The sequence below is a fragment of the Drechmeria coniospora genome, chromosome 02 (genome assembly GCF_001625195.1).
Source record: "Drechmeria coniospora strain ARSEF 6962 chromosome 02, whole genome shotgun sequence".
Lineage (NCBI taxonomy): Eukaryota > Fungi > Ascomycota > Sordariomycetes > Hypocreales > Ophiocordycipitaceae > Drechmeria > Drechmeria coniospora.
In genome coordinates, this window is record NC_054390.1 from 5,576,683 (window position 1) to 5,594,820 (window position 18,138).

The 18,138-nt window shown below is 55.6% G+C and overlaps 4 protein-coding genes and 1 non-coding gene across 5 annotated transcripts; 3 read left to right on the plus strand and 2 right to left on the minus strand.

Moving 5' to 3' along the window:
* Positions 1 to 300: 300 nt before the first annotated feature.
* Positions 301 to 2,895, plus strand: DCS_04622 (putative RCO3-probable glucose transporter; the record flags this gene model as incomplete). Its single annotated transcript, XM_040801930.1, has 3 exons — positions 301 to 1,181; positions 1,237 to 1,506; positions 1,566 to 2,895. 3 exons carry the CDS (start codon positions 301 to 303, stop codon positions 2,893 to 2,895), a joined length of 2,481 nt encoding a protein of 826 aa, XP_040656963.1.
* A 684-nt stretch (positions 2,896 to 3,579) lies between these two features.
* Positions 3,580 to 3,665, plus strand: DCS_t51. Its single transcript has one exon. It is a non-coding gene; the product is annotated as a tRNA-Tyr (tRNA).
* An 808-nt stretch (positions 3,666 to 4,473) lies between these two features.
* On the minus strand, positions 4,474 to 4,965 carry DCS_04623 (uncharacterized protein; the record flags this gene model as incomplete). Its single annotated transcript, XM_040801931.1, has 1 exon — positions 4,474 to 4,965. The coding sequence occupies one exon, from the start codon at positions 4,963 to 4,965 to the stop codon at positions 4,474 to 4,476; it is 492 nt and encodes a 163-aa protein (XP_040656964.1).
* Positions 4,966 to 9,574: 4,609 nt separating this feature from the next.
* DCS_04624 (glycerol:H+ symporter) lies at positions 9,575 to 11,597 on the plus strand (the record flags this gene model as incomplete). Its single annotated transcript, XM_040801932.1, has 4 exons — positions 9,575 to 9,830; positions 9,885 to 10,489; positions 10,542 to 11,424; positions 11,491 to 11,597. The coding sequence occupies 4 exons, from the start codon at positions 9,575 to 9,577 to the stop codon at positions 11,595 to 11,597; spliced, it is 1,851 nt and encodes a 616-aa protein (XP_040656965.1).
* Positions 11,598 to 11,833: 236 nt separating this feature from the next.
* Positions 11,834 to 12,765, minus strand: DCS_04625 (uncharacterized protein; the record flags this gene model as incomplete). Its single annotated transcript, XM_040801933.1, has 2 exons — positions 11,834 to 12,559; positions 12,649 to 12,765. The coding sequence occupies 2 exons, from the start codon at positions 12,763 to 12,765 to the stop codon at positions 11,834 to 11,836; spliced, it is 843 nt and encodes a 280-aa protein (XP_040656966.1).
* Between the last annotated feature and the right edge of the window lie 5,373 nt (positions 12,766 to 18,138).

Below are 18,138 nucleotides of genomic sequence, written 5' to 3' on the forward strand. Positions count from 1 at the left end.
GTGTGCATGCATACGGTGCAGGCATCCGTGCTGGCAAGTGCTGCAGTACGAGGAAGGCTGTCAATATATCTGCGCCCCGTACAATGACAGGTACAAGATCAAGAGAGGCAAGGGGAATCTCATGACCCCATTCCTCTCCAAACATGCGCCGATGCCTAAAATAGCAAGGCGTCAGCGACGAATTGTGGACCATGCACTGCGGGCAGCCTGGGTGGCCTGCCGATGACCCCCCCCTCCCCCCAGCACCGACTAGGCGGCATACAGCGCTCAAGTGTGTGCTTCCGTCTAGTGCAGTACAGGATGTGCTGCGCTGCACCGGTGCGTGCAACTCTCAGGCCTTTCAGCGACCGAGCAGCGCGCCACGCAGAGCGCCATCCTCAGCCCAGGCCAACCCTTGACGCTAGCATCGGCCGGCGTCCAATCAGCGCTCCTCTTGCCAGGCCTTTCGCCTCAGGCGTCCCGCTCGCCGCATCGCCCAGTCCCCCCCCCGGGGACCCCCAGTTTTTCTTCTTCTCTCCCTCCAGCGTCTGGCTCGTCCTCAGTTCCATCCATTGTCCGCTGTGCATGTACATGGTCGAGTTCCTCCGTACCGTACGCTGCCGTACTTATACTGTACCGCACTCGTTCCAAAATCCACGACTGCACGCACAAGTCTGCCCGGCCACGACGACCGCTTCCCTCCGCCAACCCTGTGCAACCTACGCTCCTCCGCCCTCCTCTGTCGACCTGGTTCGCCCTCGTCGTCTGCCTCTCCTCCTCTCCTCCTCTCCTCGTCTTCCCTTGCCTCGAAAACCGAACCGCGGCACGCCCTTCCCGACAGAGTCAACCCTCCCGACCCGTTGCACGCATGGTTCTGTAGCCGGCACTCAGCTCACCCGTCGCCCGTCGTCGAGGGGCCCTCGAATTTCACCCTCCGGCCGGCCTGAGCTCGACCCGATCAGCCGCTCCCGTGCCGCCGCCGCGTACGACGACGACGAGTGCTCTGCAAAGGACATCGACGCCCACCAGGACGACCCGTGCGATTCCTCTCTGCGACCGTGGACTGACGTCCCACCGTCCGCAACCATGGCGATTGCCATGGGCTGGCATAAGCCCGACAATGTCGCAGGCTCGTCAGCGCCAGCCATCATGGTTGGCCTTTTTGTGGCATCCGGAGGACTGCTCTTCGGATACGACACAGGGTAAGTGACCATCTACGACGCCCCGTCCATTATGCTGATTTACGCCTTCTTCAAGAGCCATCAACGGAATCCTCGCCATGCCCGAGTTCAAGAATCAGTTCGCCACCACCTGCCAGACAAACGGCCAGCCCGACATATGCCCAAAGGACCTGTCCATCATTGTCGCCATCTTGAGCGCAGGAACCGTCGTCGGGTCGCTTCTCGCCGCCCCGGCCGGCGACTCCATCGGCCGCCGCATCACCCTTCTCATCGCCGTCGGCATCTTTTGCATCGGCGGCATCTGTCAGGCCTGCGCGGACGCCATCCCGCTGCTCCTCGTTGGAAGGTTCGTTCCACCCATCCTTCTCCCCTCCGAACCCTTCCGTCGCTGACTTGGCGGCACAGGGCCTTGGCTGGCGTCGGCGTCGGCGCCATCTCCGTCCTCGTACCTTTGTATCAATCCGAAATGGCGCCCAAGTGGATTCGAGGCACCTTGGTGTGCGCCTACCAACTCTCCATCACCATCGGCCTGCTCTCCGCCTCCGTCATCAACATCATAACGGCGAACCGTCCCAACTCGTCGGCCTATCGGATCCCGCTTGGTCTGCAGATCGCACCCGCCCTCGTCCTCACCGCCGGTCTCCTCGTCCTCCCCGAGACGCCACGGTTCCTGGTGAAGAAGGGCCGAAAGGAGGAGGCTGGCATATCGCTCAGTCGTCTGCGGCGTCTCGACATCACCCATCCAGCTCTCGTCGACGAGCTCGGAGAAATCGTGGCGAATCACCGCTATGAGCTCACGCTCGGCCCGGACACGTACAAGGATGTTTTCGTCGGCACGCCGCACCTCGGCCGCCGCACCTTTACCGGATGTGGCCTGCAGATGCTGCAGCAGCTGACGGGGATCAACTTCATCATGTACTACAGCACCACCTTCTTCGGCGGCGTCGGCGTCTCCAGCCCGTACACCAAGTCGCTGGTCATCAACATCATCAACGTCGTGTCCACCATCCCGGGTCTGTTGATCATTGAATCCTGGGGTCGACGGCGACTGTTGATGGTCGGTGCCATGGGCATGGCCGTCTGCCAACTCCTCATGGCTTCCTTCAGCGCCGCCGCCGGCCAGGATCTCCAGGACGTTTCCCAGACGATCCTTGTTGTCTTCTGCTCCCTTAACATCTTCTTCTTCGCCGCCTCCTGGGGTCCCGTCGCCTGGGTCGTCACGTCCGAAATATACCCTCTCAAGATCCGAGCGAAAGCCATGTCGCTATCGACGGCCTCGAATTGGATCCTAAACTTTGGCATCGCCTACAGCACCCCTTTCATGGTCAGCACGGGACCCGGGAACGCGGGCTTCGGGCCCAAGATCTTCTTCATCTGGGGCGCCTTCTGCATCTTGGCCGTTTTCTTCGTCTGGTGCATGGTTTACGAGACGAGCAAAATCAGCCTGGAGCAGATTGACGAGATGTACGAGCGCGTCAACCATGCCTGGAACAGCAAAACGTTTGAGCCCAGCTGGAGTTTCCAGCAGATCCTCGATGAGGGTTGGTCCCCAAGCGCCGTCGAAGCCAACCACGCCTTGGAGGCTGTTTCGTCCCATTCGACGGCCGAAAGCACGCTCGGCGACTCCAACTCCTCTACCATCACGATGCATCACAACGATGGGAATGCGTCGCCATCTTCATTGAATAATAATAAATCGACACCGCCCATGGCGAATGTGGATTTTAGCTATTAGCCGGGACACCGTTGTATCCGCAGGAGCGCTTGCTTGTTTATACATCAGCCACCAAACAAGATTCATGTGACATACGGACTTGTATCAGCGACGGAGTTTCGAGCAATTTGTTGGTTTCTTTCTTTTTTGTTTCCCTCAGCGTTTCAGCGTGCTTCTGGGAAGCTTTTGGATTGCTGCAGGTTGTTGCACCGTTGTGGCTCGGATCGCCTCGCAACACGGCGGATGCGGAGCGCGCGCACGCCCCTGATTGCTAGAACCTACTTCTTTCATCTCCACTGGCAGCTTGATGACTCGAAAGCGCAGCGAGGAGGCCTGCGTGAGTGCCCATGACGAGATGATGTGGGCCAATATGAGATATCTTGATAATCTGCAGCAATGCCAGGGATGATTACAAATATACGACAACAATTGTTGAAGACTGGCTTGATACGTTCACGGCCCCCCTCCCCCCAGCTTCCATGCGTCACCAGAGCTGTAAATCCTGTACGAGACCTTGCATTATCTCTAAATACGAGTAATGATGTTCTCAGCAGGCTATTGGTGCATCGCTCCATATTACTCGACAGGCAAGTTGGGCGGTCGTCTTGCCATGCTAGAAAACATAGTAAGTAGTATATGCATATAATATGGTATAACTCAGCGGTGCAACAGGCATCTGAGAGCGTAACAGCTCTTCTGAGAAAACTCCGGGTGGTCTAGTTGGTTCATGGCGTCCGACTGTAAATGTTCAGATTATCGGAATGTCGCGTGTTCGATTCACGCCCTGGAGATCTCACGTTTTTTTGACCCGCTTGTTGGTGGGTTGAAGTTTTTTTGCCACCCGAACGAAAGAACTAGAAGTCACGGATGTACAGTAAGTAGGTAATAAGTAATACTGTGCTTGTGCAGGGTATTGGAGGTACTTACTACACTTCCATGTACAACTACTTAAGTAAGTAATACATACGGAGTACGGAGTAATACTTAATACTCCGTAATCACAGTAGCGAGTGCATGTAGTAAGTACATGTATAAATAAAACCTTGCAGTATGATCATCAATACACCTACATCCAGTATATACTGTACTTGCACAGCTGTGGCATCGGAGATTTATTGAGCCTCTCCACCGTCTTACGCATTTCATTCAAGTCAATTCTTCATGTTGCGCCTTGCTGGGAACAAAGTGTTCAAGGACCGAGTAACTGCTTCCCCAGAAGTACAATATTGTTTGTATCTTCAACATCTCCCTCCCATACTCTTGAACGTGACCGATGTGAGGACGATCCAATACAAAATGACTATTGAAGTATCGAATATGCAAGTTCATGTCGAACACAATCTAGCATTGGTTTGAAATTAAGCTTATTTTCTCATAAAATAGTCATTAACAGGTGGATTTCGTTTGCTCCAGTTGCCAGGGAATCTGAGCTGATGGTTCAACGTACATACTCCCATGTCAACCGCATGATAAAGCGAAGGGGTAATTTTCTGCCTGAATAACTCGGGGGAAACAGGAATGGAAGTAGCCTGCGATCATCACAAAGTCAAGATGATACGAAACATGTTGCGCCAATGCTGGGCATCTAAACCGAGGTCACTACGAGTGTCGTCGCCGCTGCATAAGCGCCCTCTTCAGGATGGCAAGCTCCATGTCCATAGAGTTGTAGTTGGCATAGTGGGCGACAAAGTTATCAGGGGCATTGACGTCGTCCATTTCCTCATCTCCATCGATGCTCTCCTCGCCCTTACAGGACAGCTTTGGCCCTGCCTTTAGGTTCTCCAATTCGCCGTCATTGCGCTTCTTCGGCTGCGACAACTTTGCAAATGCTGACGACTTGTGTTTTTTTTCGTCCGAAGAGGTTGCCATGGCTCTATCCCGCTCGGTCCGAGACCATGAGCTTACACCAAGTTGCTGGTTCTGCGCATCGGCCCGGGCAGCCCACTCTGCGAAGCCGGTGCTGTGAGCAATGTTCACAAAGGATGACTCAAAATTACATCTTGACTGGCCAGCGTCGGCAGAGACGGTTGTGTGAGTGGTGCTGAGGTCATTGACTGGATTCATGGCAGTTGGGCGACTCGGTCGTTTCATTCTGTTGTCTATCACGAAAGTAAGATATCTGTGATGTTGGCTCATGTGCGAGCTTCATACCCATCTGGACGAATTGTTAGACACAGGTGATCAAGATGGTAGAGGTGACCCGAGACATGGACGAGGGTGCGGTCCAGCGATCCTATTTTACTAGCAGGACGCATAAGGGAGGATCACAGAGGAAGGAAATGACAACGGAAGAGTGCCTCACTGAACAGGATGGATATAGCCCACACATTAACTTATGCAGGTAAACAGGGAAGGTATGTGTGATAGTTTGCTGTGCAATGCCAAGGTCATTGTGTTAAAAGCCGGTACTTTGGCAGATCAACAAAGGTAGACATGTGGAGTGAAAAGGATGACGAAGTGAAAATGAGTCTGCATCGACCTACAATGTAACGTTTCAAACGCTTACCGGGAGACTGCTACGATGACAGTTGAATGATATTGGATGCCAGGCAATGCTGAAAGTTGTCAACTACGCAGCTGGCAATGGGTGGCAGGCGACGATACTGAACAAGAAAGACAAGACCGTTGATGATAGTTTTGAGTAGTCAGCAGGTAAGTTTGGTAAGATTCGACTCAAAGACAAGAGACAGCACACGTATTGAGGAGTGTGTGTGATCAGACACTTCATAGAAGGAGCAGTTTTGTGGAATACAGCACGAGATCGGGTTTGAATGTGGAGGGTCGAGGGCGAGAGGCTGGGCCGCAATATGTATATAATGCGTCGGCAACTTGACCTGACAGCGCAGCACATCAGCAAAAGGTATGCGGTATGCGGACCGCGGTGGAAAGGGTCAAGTATACGAGGCCGTGGTTTCGGCTGCGGGGGTTGAGGACTCGACATGAGTTGATTCGGCCGAGGTCCGTAATCGCTCGAACATATTGTACCACGGCGCACGGGGTAGGACAGACAAAAGCCGATGGGTTGCCATGTACCAGCAACGCGTCGTAGCCGTAACCGTGGTGCGCTTCTGGGATATGCGATCCCGATATTGCGCCCGTCGGTCCGTCCACCTGGATCATTGCCAGTGTGTATGCGGTTGGGCATCTGCAAGCGGCGAGGAGAAGTTGAACATGCAAGGTGAGGAGGAGATGAGGATAGCAGGGCGGCCAGCGCAATGCACCGGTGGAAGGGATCGCAAGGCAGTGCGGCTCGGGGGTTGGAGGTCGGTCCGTGCTGTCGGTGCGGGCCAGGCCAAACGCCGTCGTGAGGAGGCTCAAGACTCTGGAGGGCCATCGGGGCCGAGACAGCCATCGGCAGCAAGCGTCGTCGGTCGCCATCGGCCGCCGGAACGCGTGACTGGCACTGGGGCTTCCTGGTCGGCGATAATCCGCGGCTCGGCGTCCTCGAAGGCATGTATACCATACTTGCATGTACTCGGAACGAAACTTGGTTGAGCGTGGGCATCGGCTACCGTGCGAGCCAACAGACGACGAAACAGCCAGGGTAGGTGCATTTGCGTGCCGGAAGCATGCTTGCCACCTATCGAGTTGGATCGTTCGGATGGGCATGCGCAGTCCTGTATCGACCGACAGGGGTGGGTAATTAGGTGGGTTGCTGCCGGCTGCCGGCTGTCATGCTGCCATACCGCGACACTGCGGCACTGCTGACGAGGGACCGAGAGAGAAAGTCGCTCCTGAGACGAATAAATGGCGTTGGCCGTTGTACGAGTAAGTCATCTCGACGTGCTGCGTCCCTCTTCGCCCGGTGACGAGGAAAGTTGGGCGGGTGTGGCGATGGGATGCATGCAAGTGCTGCTATTTGCACCGTCATGTCCTGAAGTGCCGCGTCCAGCGAACTGGTCAAAGCATTGATGCATGAGCGAAGACTTTACACCGTTCCACAAACTCCATCGTCGCCGAGGGTATCCAAGACATGTCTCTCGGTGGAGGTTGATATGTCTGTGGGAGGGCATGGCTCCCTAGCCCAACTTGCTCCCGCATCCATCCCGAGGCATCCATGCCGAAGCAGGACGGCGGTACGACTCGATAATGTCGGAGAAGACCTGTCCATGGCCCTCACACCGCATATCGGCGGCTGGGCGAGTTGCCACCAAACGATGTACGGAGCTCGCCTGGTGCCCCATGCGAACATCTGTGGCTTCTTCACCCGCATCTGGACACGGATGAGGACTGTGATTTGGGCAAGCCACGTTGCGATGGATCGTCGAGCTTGCCCGGTCTGCGTTTGACATTGTTCCGTTGGCCGGTGTGGGTGAGAAACGGGGGGGGGGGGGGGGCAATTCGAGTCGGCGCAGTGACTTGACACGCCAGCATCCCGGCGGAAACGTTGTCGGCCCAACAGATCGTATGCAGAGGGCATTATATCGCCGAAGCATGTACTCCGTACGGAGTACATGCATACATGTTTGAACATGTACATGTCCGTGGGCTAGGATCCGAGTTTGGTTCATCTTTGGCACAAGTGATTTCTCTATCGCGTTTCCTCTCACCAGCATGTTCTGTGCGGAGGAACAAAAGCGCCGTCGACACGGGCACAGGCGTGGGCACGGGGTTGAGCACGTGCTACATCGATTGATACCGCTCCTTCTTCCAACCTCCATGTGTAGCTACATGTATGTCCTTGGACCTTGCTTCTACTAGTTTTTCATTTTCTTCAAGCACTGGCGCGTCAGTCTTGGTCCAACAAGGCCAACCCAGTATACATGATCCTTCGTTCACATACAAGTGTGTGCACCGACACCAGGACCTGCAACGAATCCGCACATGCAATGCCCGATACCGTCGTCTCATCCAGCGTCCAACACAACCCGGAAACTAGGTGAATTGGCCCCGCCCCCCTGCTGGCATGTACGTGTACATGCCGAAGAAATTGCAGATGAGCATGCAGATGAACATGCAGAGCGATGTATGTGTATCTGTATGTGCATCTGAACGTGCTGAGGGGCTGTTGCGGCAACACCAGACGACAGTTATCACCGCATACTGTACAGATTAACACCGACCCGACAATAAAGCGCTCGCTAAACGATTTGGGGCGGCTATACACAACCCTCTCTCGACATGGACATTACAATACAAGTGGCTGCAGAGGTTGGGCACGGGAGGAGGAGGGAATTTCATGCCCAAGAACCAGACTTGCCCCGGCCGCTCAGTGCAACGTTTTCCTTGACGTTGTGTTCCGAAGAATCGAGGCAACCCAACAACACGATCCAAATCCCTGCAGCGTGTTCTCGGCATGTTTTAATATAAGTCATCCGGCGGCCGCAAAACCCGCCCCACGGCGCATCGCATTGGCGTGCAAGGGCGTACGACCTGAGAATAACATGGAAACGCTAGAGGCGGTGGCAGGTGGCCAAACCATGGATTAGTCCTTTCGTCTGGTCACTGTCGTGATGTGGATTTGACTTTGTCCCTGCGGCGAGATGATATCTCGGCTTCACCAAGAGCCAGTTGACACGCCGGCTGCGATCTCCGTCTTTGAGGGTCATGGCCGGTCTTGACTGATCAAACTTGTCGACGCGATTCGCTGCTGGGCCCCGGAAGTACCCATACGATCGTTTCTGTGTCGCATCTGGCAGGTCTGTTCTTGTTTTTGCTAACGTTGCGGACCGAAATGTCGTGGTGGCATCGCACCCCCACTGGTCATGATGGGGACGGCATCGACTCGCGCGTGCCATGACGCATCGAGTGAACAATGCCACCATTTACCGGGAATCCCTTCATACCTCTACAAAATCATCCTGCCAGTTCCGTGATTCTCTGCATCGAGATGATCGAGAGTCAAGGAGTACGAAGGAGACTGGCAACTGTTGGTGGACCATATCGGTGCGACTGACGTGGTTCACAACGACGCAACGTCTGTTTCTTGAATATGAGAACAATTTCAAATCTCTGCACTCACTGAAGACTAGGAGGAAGACAGTTCACTTGTCGTTGATGCACAGCAAAGCGGCATGGCCGTGCCATTTTGAGCTCTCCATTTTATGGTACTTTATTTTGTACGCTTCCTCGCGTTCGCGCATCGAACGGCCATAGCCGTAAAAAGTAAGCACTCGTACTCCCACCCACCACCAGCTGACAACGGAAGACATGCAATGCAAATTTTGATAAATTATCCTCCGCCGTAGTTTGCTGGCGATATGTAGCACGAGTCTTAGTTCAATAACAAGAAAGTATTGCTCCGTACACCTCGGAAGCAATTAAGCATAGCCTAATACAAGTACTTGTAGCACAACGGATAGGTCTTAGCGCGTGCAAGTACCTACAAGTGCCAGCAAAGAACAGATGTGTACTTACAACTATAAGTACTTGTACGAGAGAATGGAGCAAGTACAGTATTGCTACAAGGTATTAATACAGTAGGTTAGTGCTGTACTTGAATGTCGTGTACAGCACAAAGTACAGAGTTCGGGCTTGAGCTTCAGGGGGCCACTCCGCCCCGCCGATGCCTCGCAACAAATCTTGCGAGTTTCGACACGTTCCAGCAACAGCGAGCATCACACCTTTTCATCCATCGTCGATACCGCGTCCCATCATCGCCTCCAGTCCGCTCGACGACCGTCCATCATCACAATGACATGATACCGTCCCCCCGAACATCTTCACTCACCCACAAGCCCCCCCATCGACGGCCGCAACGATGGGCGCGACGTCGTTTCTTCGTCAAGTCTACGATCTCGACACACTCGACACTCGCTTCACCAATACCTCCTCTGTCCCCTACCAAACCGTCATCGACGCGCGCACCGACCCGGCGGCGAAAAAGGAGTCGTCGGCCAAAGGACAGCCTCGCACCCAGCCGTCAAGATGGCAGACGTCCGAGTTCTACCTCTACTACCTCGTTTTCGTCTTGGCCGTACCCGTCATGTTCTGGATCCCCTACAGCGTCTCGCGCCGTATGTTGGCTTTTTCTTGACCGATGACAGGACGCTTGCTGACGCGACAAAAAGCATCGGATCCGAGATACCACAAGTTTGAGGAGCACTTGTCCGACGGCTGGATCCCTGGGCGCAAGGTGGACATATCCGATGCCCAGTACCACACTTTTCGAGGCAACCTCCCGTACATGGGTGCGCTGCTGCTTTGCCATCCGGTCCTGAGAAGAGCGTGGGACTTTGCTTGCCAAAAGCCCGGGCAGAAGGTGCCGACCGGTTCGGCGCGTCTGGAGCAGCGGGCGTCGTTTGACTTTGCCTTTGCCTTGCTGTACCTCCTCATCCTGCACGGCGTCTCTGCTTTCAAGGTGCTGGCCATTCTGTGCATCAACCATCAGATTGCCATGAAGCTGCCTAGGAAGTACATTCCCGTCGTCACCTGGCTGTTCAACGTCTCGACCCTCTTCGCCAACGAGCTTACCGAGGGCTACAGGCTGAGCAGGTTGGCGAGGCACGTTGCCGGCCCCGACTCGGCGCTGGTGCATTGGGGCACCTGGCTGGACGGATACGGCGGCCTCCTGTCGCGGTGGGAGGTCCTCTTCAACATTACCATCCTGCGCCTCATCAGTTTCAACATGGACTACTACTGGAGCATCGAGAAGCAAAGTGCCAACTCGTTGGAGGTAAGGCAACCACAACGACCCGCTTGACGCCGTGAGAAGGGGGGGGGGCCAGAGCGCAGCTGATGTGCCCAAGAAGAAGCAGTTAGATCCGGCGAACCTTTCGGAGCGAGACCGGATCTCCATGCCGGCGGCGGTGCACGAATTTACCTTTCGCAACTACCTCGCCTATGCCATCTACGCGCCGCTTTACCTCGCCGGTCCCATCTTGACCTTTAACGACTACATCGCGCAGATGAAGCACCGTGCCGCGAGCATCGAGCGGCCTCGAACGCTGCGCTACGGCGTCCGCTTCATCTTGGTCCTCCTCGCCATGGAGCTCGTGCTGCACTACGACTACGTCGGGGCCATCAGCAAGGCGGCCCCGATATGGAGCGACTACTCGCCCGCGCAGCTCAGCATGCTGTCGTTTTTCAACCTCCACATCATCTGGCTCAAGCTGCTCCTCCCCTGGCGTCTCTTCCGTCTGTGGGCCCTCATCGACGGCATCGACCCGCCCGAGAACATGGTCCGCTGCGTGAGCAACAACTACAGCACCCAGCTGTTCTGGCGCGCGTGGCATCGTTCGTACAACCGTTGGCTGATCCGGTACATATACATCCCTCTCGGCGGCTCCTCCTTCCGCAACTGGAGGGCCACGGCCAAGTCCATCATGACGATGCTGCTCGTCTTCACCTTTGTCGCCCTGTGGCACGACATCCAGCTGCGGCTGCTCATCTGGGGCTGGCTGATTGTGCTCTTCATGATGCCCGAGTGGATCGCCGCCTACCTATTCCCCAAGCGGAAGTGGGAGAGCAGGCCGACCGAGTACCGGATGCTCTGCTGCGTCGGCGCCGTCGTGAACGTGCTGATGATGATGGCCGCCAACCTCGTCGGCTTCGCCGTCGGCCTGGACGGGCTGGAGAGCATCGTCAAGGGCATCCTGCACGACTTTTCGGGTAAGCGACGGCCCCTGGGACGTGGCCATTCCGCGCGCGTGGCATTGTGACTAACGCGGAGCATAGGTGTCGTGTTCCTCGTCGTCGCGTGCTCGTGTCTCTTCGTGGGCGTGCAAGTCATGTTTGAGATTCGCGAGGCGGAGAGGCGCAAGGGGGTCACTGTCAAGTGTTGATTGCTCCATGCACATCACACGCATCGCGCGGAGCGTGCAGCCGCCGCGCCGGTAGCACGGTTGGCGGGACGGCTGGTTCCACCAAGCGTGGACGTGCAAGTACACTACTGTAGTCGGGAGCCATGAACATTCTTTTTCCAATCCAATCCTTCCCACGGGGTATCTTGCCGTCACGACTCACGACCGACGGATCGACAGCCGTCCTCCTTGTCGGTCCCTGCATGCTCCCCCTCACGTCACGCCTGCACCGAGGCGTCGGGTTTGGCACCCATGGTGCTCATCTCGGCGTGCTCATCATACGTTTGCGGGCGCGCGAACTTGCCGTTGAGGCCGAGCTTCGTCTCCGTCACCCACCTACGCAGCCAGATGAGCACGTACACGACGAAGAAGACGACGACGATGGCGATGGCGATGGCGAACACGTAGGCCGCGACGTGGCCCCGGCTGCCGACCTTTTCGCGGTCCAGAAAGCTGTAGACGTAGAAGCCTTTGTCGGCGAGGGTGATGAAGGCGACGCCCAAGTAGGCAAGCAAAATGGCGATGAGCCAGAGGAGATGGATCAGCAGGGGCGGGTCCGTCCTGGCGAAGACGAGCTCGAAGAGGGCGTTGAGGTCATGCTGGCTGACGTTGCGCCAGGCGTTGAACGGGATGGGGAACCAGGGGCCATCGTAAATGACGGCCCAGAAGACGACGGTGACGAGGAAGGGCAGGGTGACGATGGTGGTGTAGAACAAGGCGTGGAGGGCCTGGAGGGGGCGCGGGAACCGGTCGAGCAGAGGCCGCGAGGTGGAGGCGTAGGTGAAGGTGTGAAGGGCGGCGACGAAAAAGTAGAATGCGAGACCCCAATAGGTCAGGACGGTGAAGTAGGAGAAGGAGCGGGCGGCGGCGACGCACCCGCCCAGCTCGTCGTGTTCGCAGGTCCAGCCGAGGGTGAAGAAGAGGGTGGTGAAGGCGTAGAGGGACTAGGACGGAACGCCGGTCAGAGGGGACGAGGGGGGGCGAGCATCGGAGGGCAGGGCGTCGGCCGAGGCGACGCCATGGAAGTACGTACGAAGAGGGCGCGACAGGCAAAGAGCAGCCAGGGCCCGACGAGCCACGAGGTCTCGAAGCGGTGGGACGGGTCCCAGACGTCGGTACCGAAGCGGAAGAAGGCGTTGGAGCACGGCATGTCTACCGTTCCGCGAGGGCGTCGCGAGGGCCGAATGGGGGGTATCGAGAGAGTAGCACTACAGGGTGAAGGTGGCGGCCGGCTGGATGGACCAAGTTTCCTCCCTCGGGAACGATTCGAGGCAGCCCAAACGAACGACGGCTGGTATTCGATTGCACGGAGGGGAGGGGGAGGGTCGACGCGTCGCGGCGATGCGCATGTTGGCGGCCATGGTCGGTCATTTAAATTGTGCTGGCATGGGGGCGAGACATTGCACGAGTTATTGGCATTGACGATGGATTTAGCAGAAGCCACATTCGGTGCAAGCCACATTCGGAACCATGGGGAGCGCCCGCTAGTCGCTCCGCACAGATACCGCAACCTACCCACACCTGGCAAGTATCTGTTCAGCGGACTTGATGTACCTCAAGTTTCTACACCTTGTACCTAGTACTTTGCACACTGTACCGAGTTATTGCACGTAGACTGTACTTTGTACTTTGTGCTTTGTAAGGAGTACTTCGCACAAGTAAGTATACTTAGGAACTATATACAGTACTTACTAGCAGCAAATGCACATCTGCAGAGGCGGTACGGAGTATTATGCTGTACTGTAAATAGATGGGATGGGATGGATAGAGGTATTGAATCAGCGCACATTGCACAGCGCACGATGCACGCATGTATCAATACGAAGTAATCACCCTAAACGTACAGCACATGTACTGTACAACTACTTGCGTGCACGGAGTACAGTACAGTACTTGCGCAATACCAGGACTCGTGCTGAGCCAACAGGACAGGCCATCCGGGTGGCACCGCGGCAGTACAGGTACTTACTACTACGGTGCAAGCAAGTGCCGTGGGCGTAAGTAATAATACCTGTAGTTGTACTTGTGCTGAGCCAACAGGGCACAGGCCATCCCTGTGGCAGCCAGCCAGGTGCTTGTACTTGTACATTTAGGAAACTACCTAGTACCTAGTAAGTACTAGTAGTAAGTAAGTACTAGGCACTAGTAGTTAAGTACTAGGTAGTTGGCAGGGTAGCTGAAATGCCCCAGCGAACATGACTCGGCAGTGTCATGATCTTTATTTAGGTATCCGGGACTTGGCTTGAGAGGTTTCCGTCGCCGACACGTGGAGAATGGCTCACTGTCAGGTATCTGCTCGTATAGCATGCACGCTCACGTACGGAGATACAGGATATTAGCAAGTAATACCCTGGACGAGATGGGGGAGCAGGATGGGGATGGATTGCCTCGGGTTGTTGGACATGGCACATACCGACACAGCGGTAGGAGCTTCGCGTACAGTAGAACTACTCGCAAGCAGCGAGTAGTTGCGTGTACAAGTAGGGTAGAGTGCTCGCTCAGTGGCAGTGGCACTGCCGGAATAAATATGGCCCCCCCAGTGAGTGAGTCGTGACAGACGACGGCGGGTGGTCGCAATGTCATACGGCGCCTAGTTGTTGTAAGCGTATCTACAAGGTAGTACGGAGTACAGCACTGTCAATCCTTTCTAGCACAACAAGTAACAACGGAAATAATACTTGGTCCCTTTGGGCAGATGCACTGAGGGTGCTGCACAAGTACACTGCACCTAATACTTACCTACCTAGTACTTACCTAGTACTTACTGTATGGAGTGCCTAATGTACGGAGTACCTAATGTTACTTGTAATTACTTAAGTACAGTACACTTGCGTGTCCAGCACTTACGGGACCTGGGTGCCTAGTACCTAGGTACTGTACTTAGTAAGCAGTCAGCAAGTGCCTAACTCAGGTAGGTGCTTGGAATTTCGCACTTCCTTGGCTCGAGGGACTATTTACTCCGTATTACCGTACTTGCGCCACTTCGGAGGCAACTCGATTTGCGTGGGGCGGTATTCCTCGGCACATGTTCCCTGGAAAACGCATGGATGGGACGCTAAATTATGGAGGCGGTGGCTACCTTGGTAGCACACCAGCTAACCGAACTTGTACGTTGTATTTGTACACATACCTCAGTACTCACGTTCGGTACTAGGTACTAGGAGCCAGTACTCGTCAGGACGGAGCACCAATGCAGTGACGCAACTCGGTGGAGGAGAAATTCTGGTCTTCTCCAGCACCACCTCCGCACTGTACAACGCATGGCAAGGTACGGAGTACACGTAAATGTACTTGCGAACGCTTCTGCCAGCGGCCATGGCATGAGCTGACGGCACGAGATCCCCGATGCTTCAAACTCTACCAGCAATGGAGAGAAGGACCCGCCATCGCAACTGTACCACCTTGAATGTGAGCGTACTTGTACATGTGCCTGTTGACGTACTTGTAGACGTGCAAGTAGACACCTTTGAGACTCGTGCTACCGCAGACGTCGAGAACGAGTTGTCGAATGAGATTGAGAGCGGACAGAGCTCGGACGAACCGGGCACGCGTCGCCGTACACAATATGATTGCTTGAGGCCTTTCCGTTTGCCAAGAGCCAAGATTCGACCGAGATTCCGCACACATGCCCCTATCTGCCGTACGTGTGTTTGTCACTTGCTGTGCCGGAGTGCTTGTACTAGCCGCGTGTAAGGCAGGGAGGGGTGCACGGCTCACAGCTAGTAACAGTGCGAATGCTCATGTGTTATCAGCAAGATTACACTTTTGTTCATGAATAGCACAGTACCCGGGCAATACAAGTACTGTACCGTAAGTGTACGGGTAACGGAGTACATGTACTACTCTTGTAGGCACATGGGCTTCGTACTGATATGCAGGAATGCTTGTACTTGCTTGCAGGGCTCGCGCAGGACAAGATACCACCTACCTACAGTAAGTACAGTGCACGCTAGTAATTACACTATGTAGCTCCTATAGGTAGAGGCGGCGCTTGAAGATGTACTGTAATTACTTGTATTTGGCCAGTGCAGCAGCCTATTGGAGAGCCTTGTGGGGTTGCAATTTACTGCCGATATTTTGTGCTCAGATGCTGTGTCCCGTCTTTGTCAGGGTACAAGTATTAATTACAAAGCACCGCCGCAGACACACCCAAGTACTGCGGCAAGTATTAAATACAGTACATACATACATACACCTACCGCTGCAGCGGCGAGCAGGTACCGCGGCGCAGTCGGAATACGCTCACGAAGGGCTCGCTCGATTGTGCTCGTAAATCAAGCAGTGCGTCCGTGCATGGCAATGGCAAGTGTAGGTGCGCATGCAAGAGACATGCGAGTGCACATGCAAGTGAGAGCAAGCAACTGGACCGATGGATGTGGCAGGGCCAAGTGTGCCGTACTCGACCTTACTCTGACCCGTACAGGCACTTGGTATGCGCTATGGCCCATGAGCCAAGGGTACAGAGTCGAATGCTCGTATTGAATAAATAAAACAAAGACTTGACTCACAACGATTCCATCTCACCGCATGCCGGCCTTGCTTTGTATCCGACATACGCATGACCGCACACAAACGATATGTACGCTCGGGGATACATGCAAGGTCAGCACGACGAGTAAGTACTGAACGGATCAGGCATGCATGCGGTACGTGCAGTTGGTTGTACGGAGCCGCGTGCTTGTTCGCATCGCCTGCGCGGCGTAGGTGCATGCTCTGTTCGATGGCACACATGCGCATGTCGTCGAGCAAAATCATGCCTGACGCTCGTGATGCCGTTGTCTCGGACATTGCACAACGTCGTCGGCGGCAAAGTGTGTGAGCCAAAGTCGAACCCGTGGCGACTGGTGCCTTTTCGCTTGTTAGGAACGTCGCCATGACGCCGTGGTCGCAGGTGCCATCATCGACTTTCGCTGAGGCTGCGAGGCTTCGACAATCCGCCCGAGCGACCGAGAGGCTGGGGCGGCTCAGGACGACGAACGACCACAGCAGGTGTACGAGTCCCTGAAATTGCTCGTTGATGCCGATGCCGCTGGGCGTACCGTAAGCACAAGGGCGCCATCATGACAGTAGATACCTACTACTAAGGTAGTAAGTATACGAGCAGCAACTGCACGGTCGCCTGTGCTGTACTACTTAGGTACATACTAATAAGGCATTATTACATTGTAGCGCATTCTGCTGTACCGGGCCTAGCGGGGAGTAGCCGGTGCGGAGCGAGTACCGAGTAGGTACGGAGCACGGCGTTGTGGGTGTGCTGTACTTGCATGTACGTGCGTCCAGGTCCATGGGTGATGGCCACTATTTCCTTTCCTGGTAGGAATCAGGAAGAAAACCAGTTGCAAGTGATTTCCGGTGCGAGTTACGTGAACTTCGTATGAGGCACGCATGCATGTACACTTGGGTACGTTGGCAATAGGTACTTGGGTACGTCGGCAACAGGCACTTGGGAACGTTGGCAATAGGCACTTGGGTACGTCGACAACAGGCACTTGGGTACGTCGGCAATAAGTACTTGGATACGTTGGCAATAGGTACTTGGGTACGTCGGCAACAGTCACTTGGGTACGTCGGCAACAGTCACTTGGGTAGGTTGGCAATAGGCACTTGCGGTACGTCGGCAACATGCCACTGCGGCCACTGCGGGTCGGTCCTCGTACTCGACTTGCGTGGCATGTGCAGAGTCCCTGCGGACGAAATGCGCAGGAGTGCGACCGTCGTGCCCGCGCGAATTGGCTTCAGCACTCGTAATGCGGCTGGGACGGGATGCTGCCAAGCCAGCCCAATGGCGCTCGACGTAGCGAACCTCGTCATCGCAGCGAACCTCTCCGCCCGAATACTGATCACTGTCGGCATGAATGCTGTTGTCGTGCCGTACATGCAGGTACAGTGTATGGAGCGCTCCGTACTGTACACTTGCAAGCAAGCAGCATTGCGTCCAGCATGCGGGTGAGGTGAGGCACGTACTGCAAGTACTTACAACTACAAGCAGGCGTGTGCGCTGCGGGTACTCCGTATTACTTGCTTGAGCGCTGCGCGCATGCTCCGAGGTGCGGCTACCGTGCTAGCGGTGTGCTAGTCCGTGGGAAGAACGCATGTTCGGCTCCATGTACCTGTACCGACCCTGCCGTGCATCTCGAGCGGTGAGGCGAGGTACGGGTACGCGCGTGCGGACCGTGTCGATCCGTATCCTCGCACCCCAAGCGCAGAGTTCCAGCGCCATTGTCACCGCTAGGGCGCCTTAGACTCGACGGCGCACCCACGCCGTCCGTTCTTGCTATTCGGTCCAGGCAACGCCCTTGCCTCCCATCTCGCACCTCCACCGTTCAAGACCGTGCTCTCTCCTTCTTCCTCCTCCCACATCCCACCCGTTGCTGCGTCCAGGATTCCCTCGCCCAGAGCCCGCCGCCCGCCTCGCGACCCGGGTCAGAGTCGTCACCGTCGCCGCTGGCACTGCCCGTCCCCGTCGGGGCGTCGACGTCCGTCCACGCCCTCCCTGCCGCACAATATCGGCAACGCCCTGTTC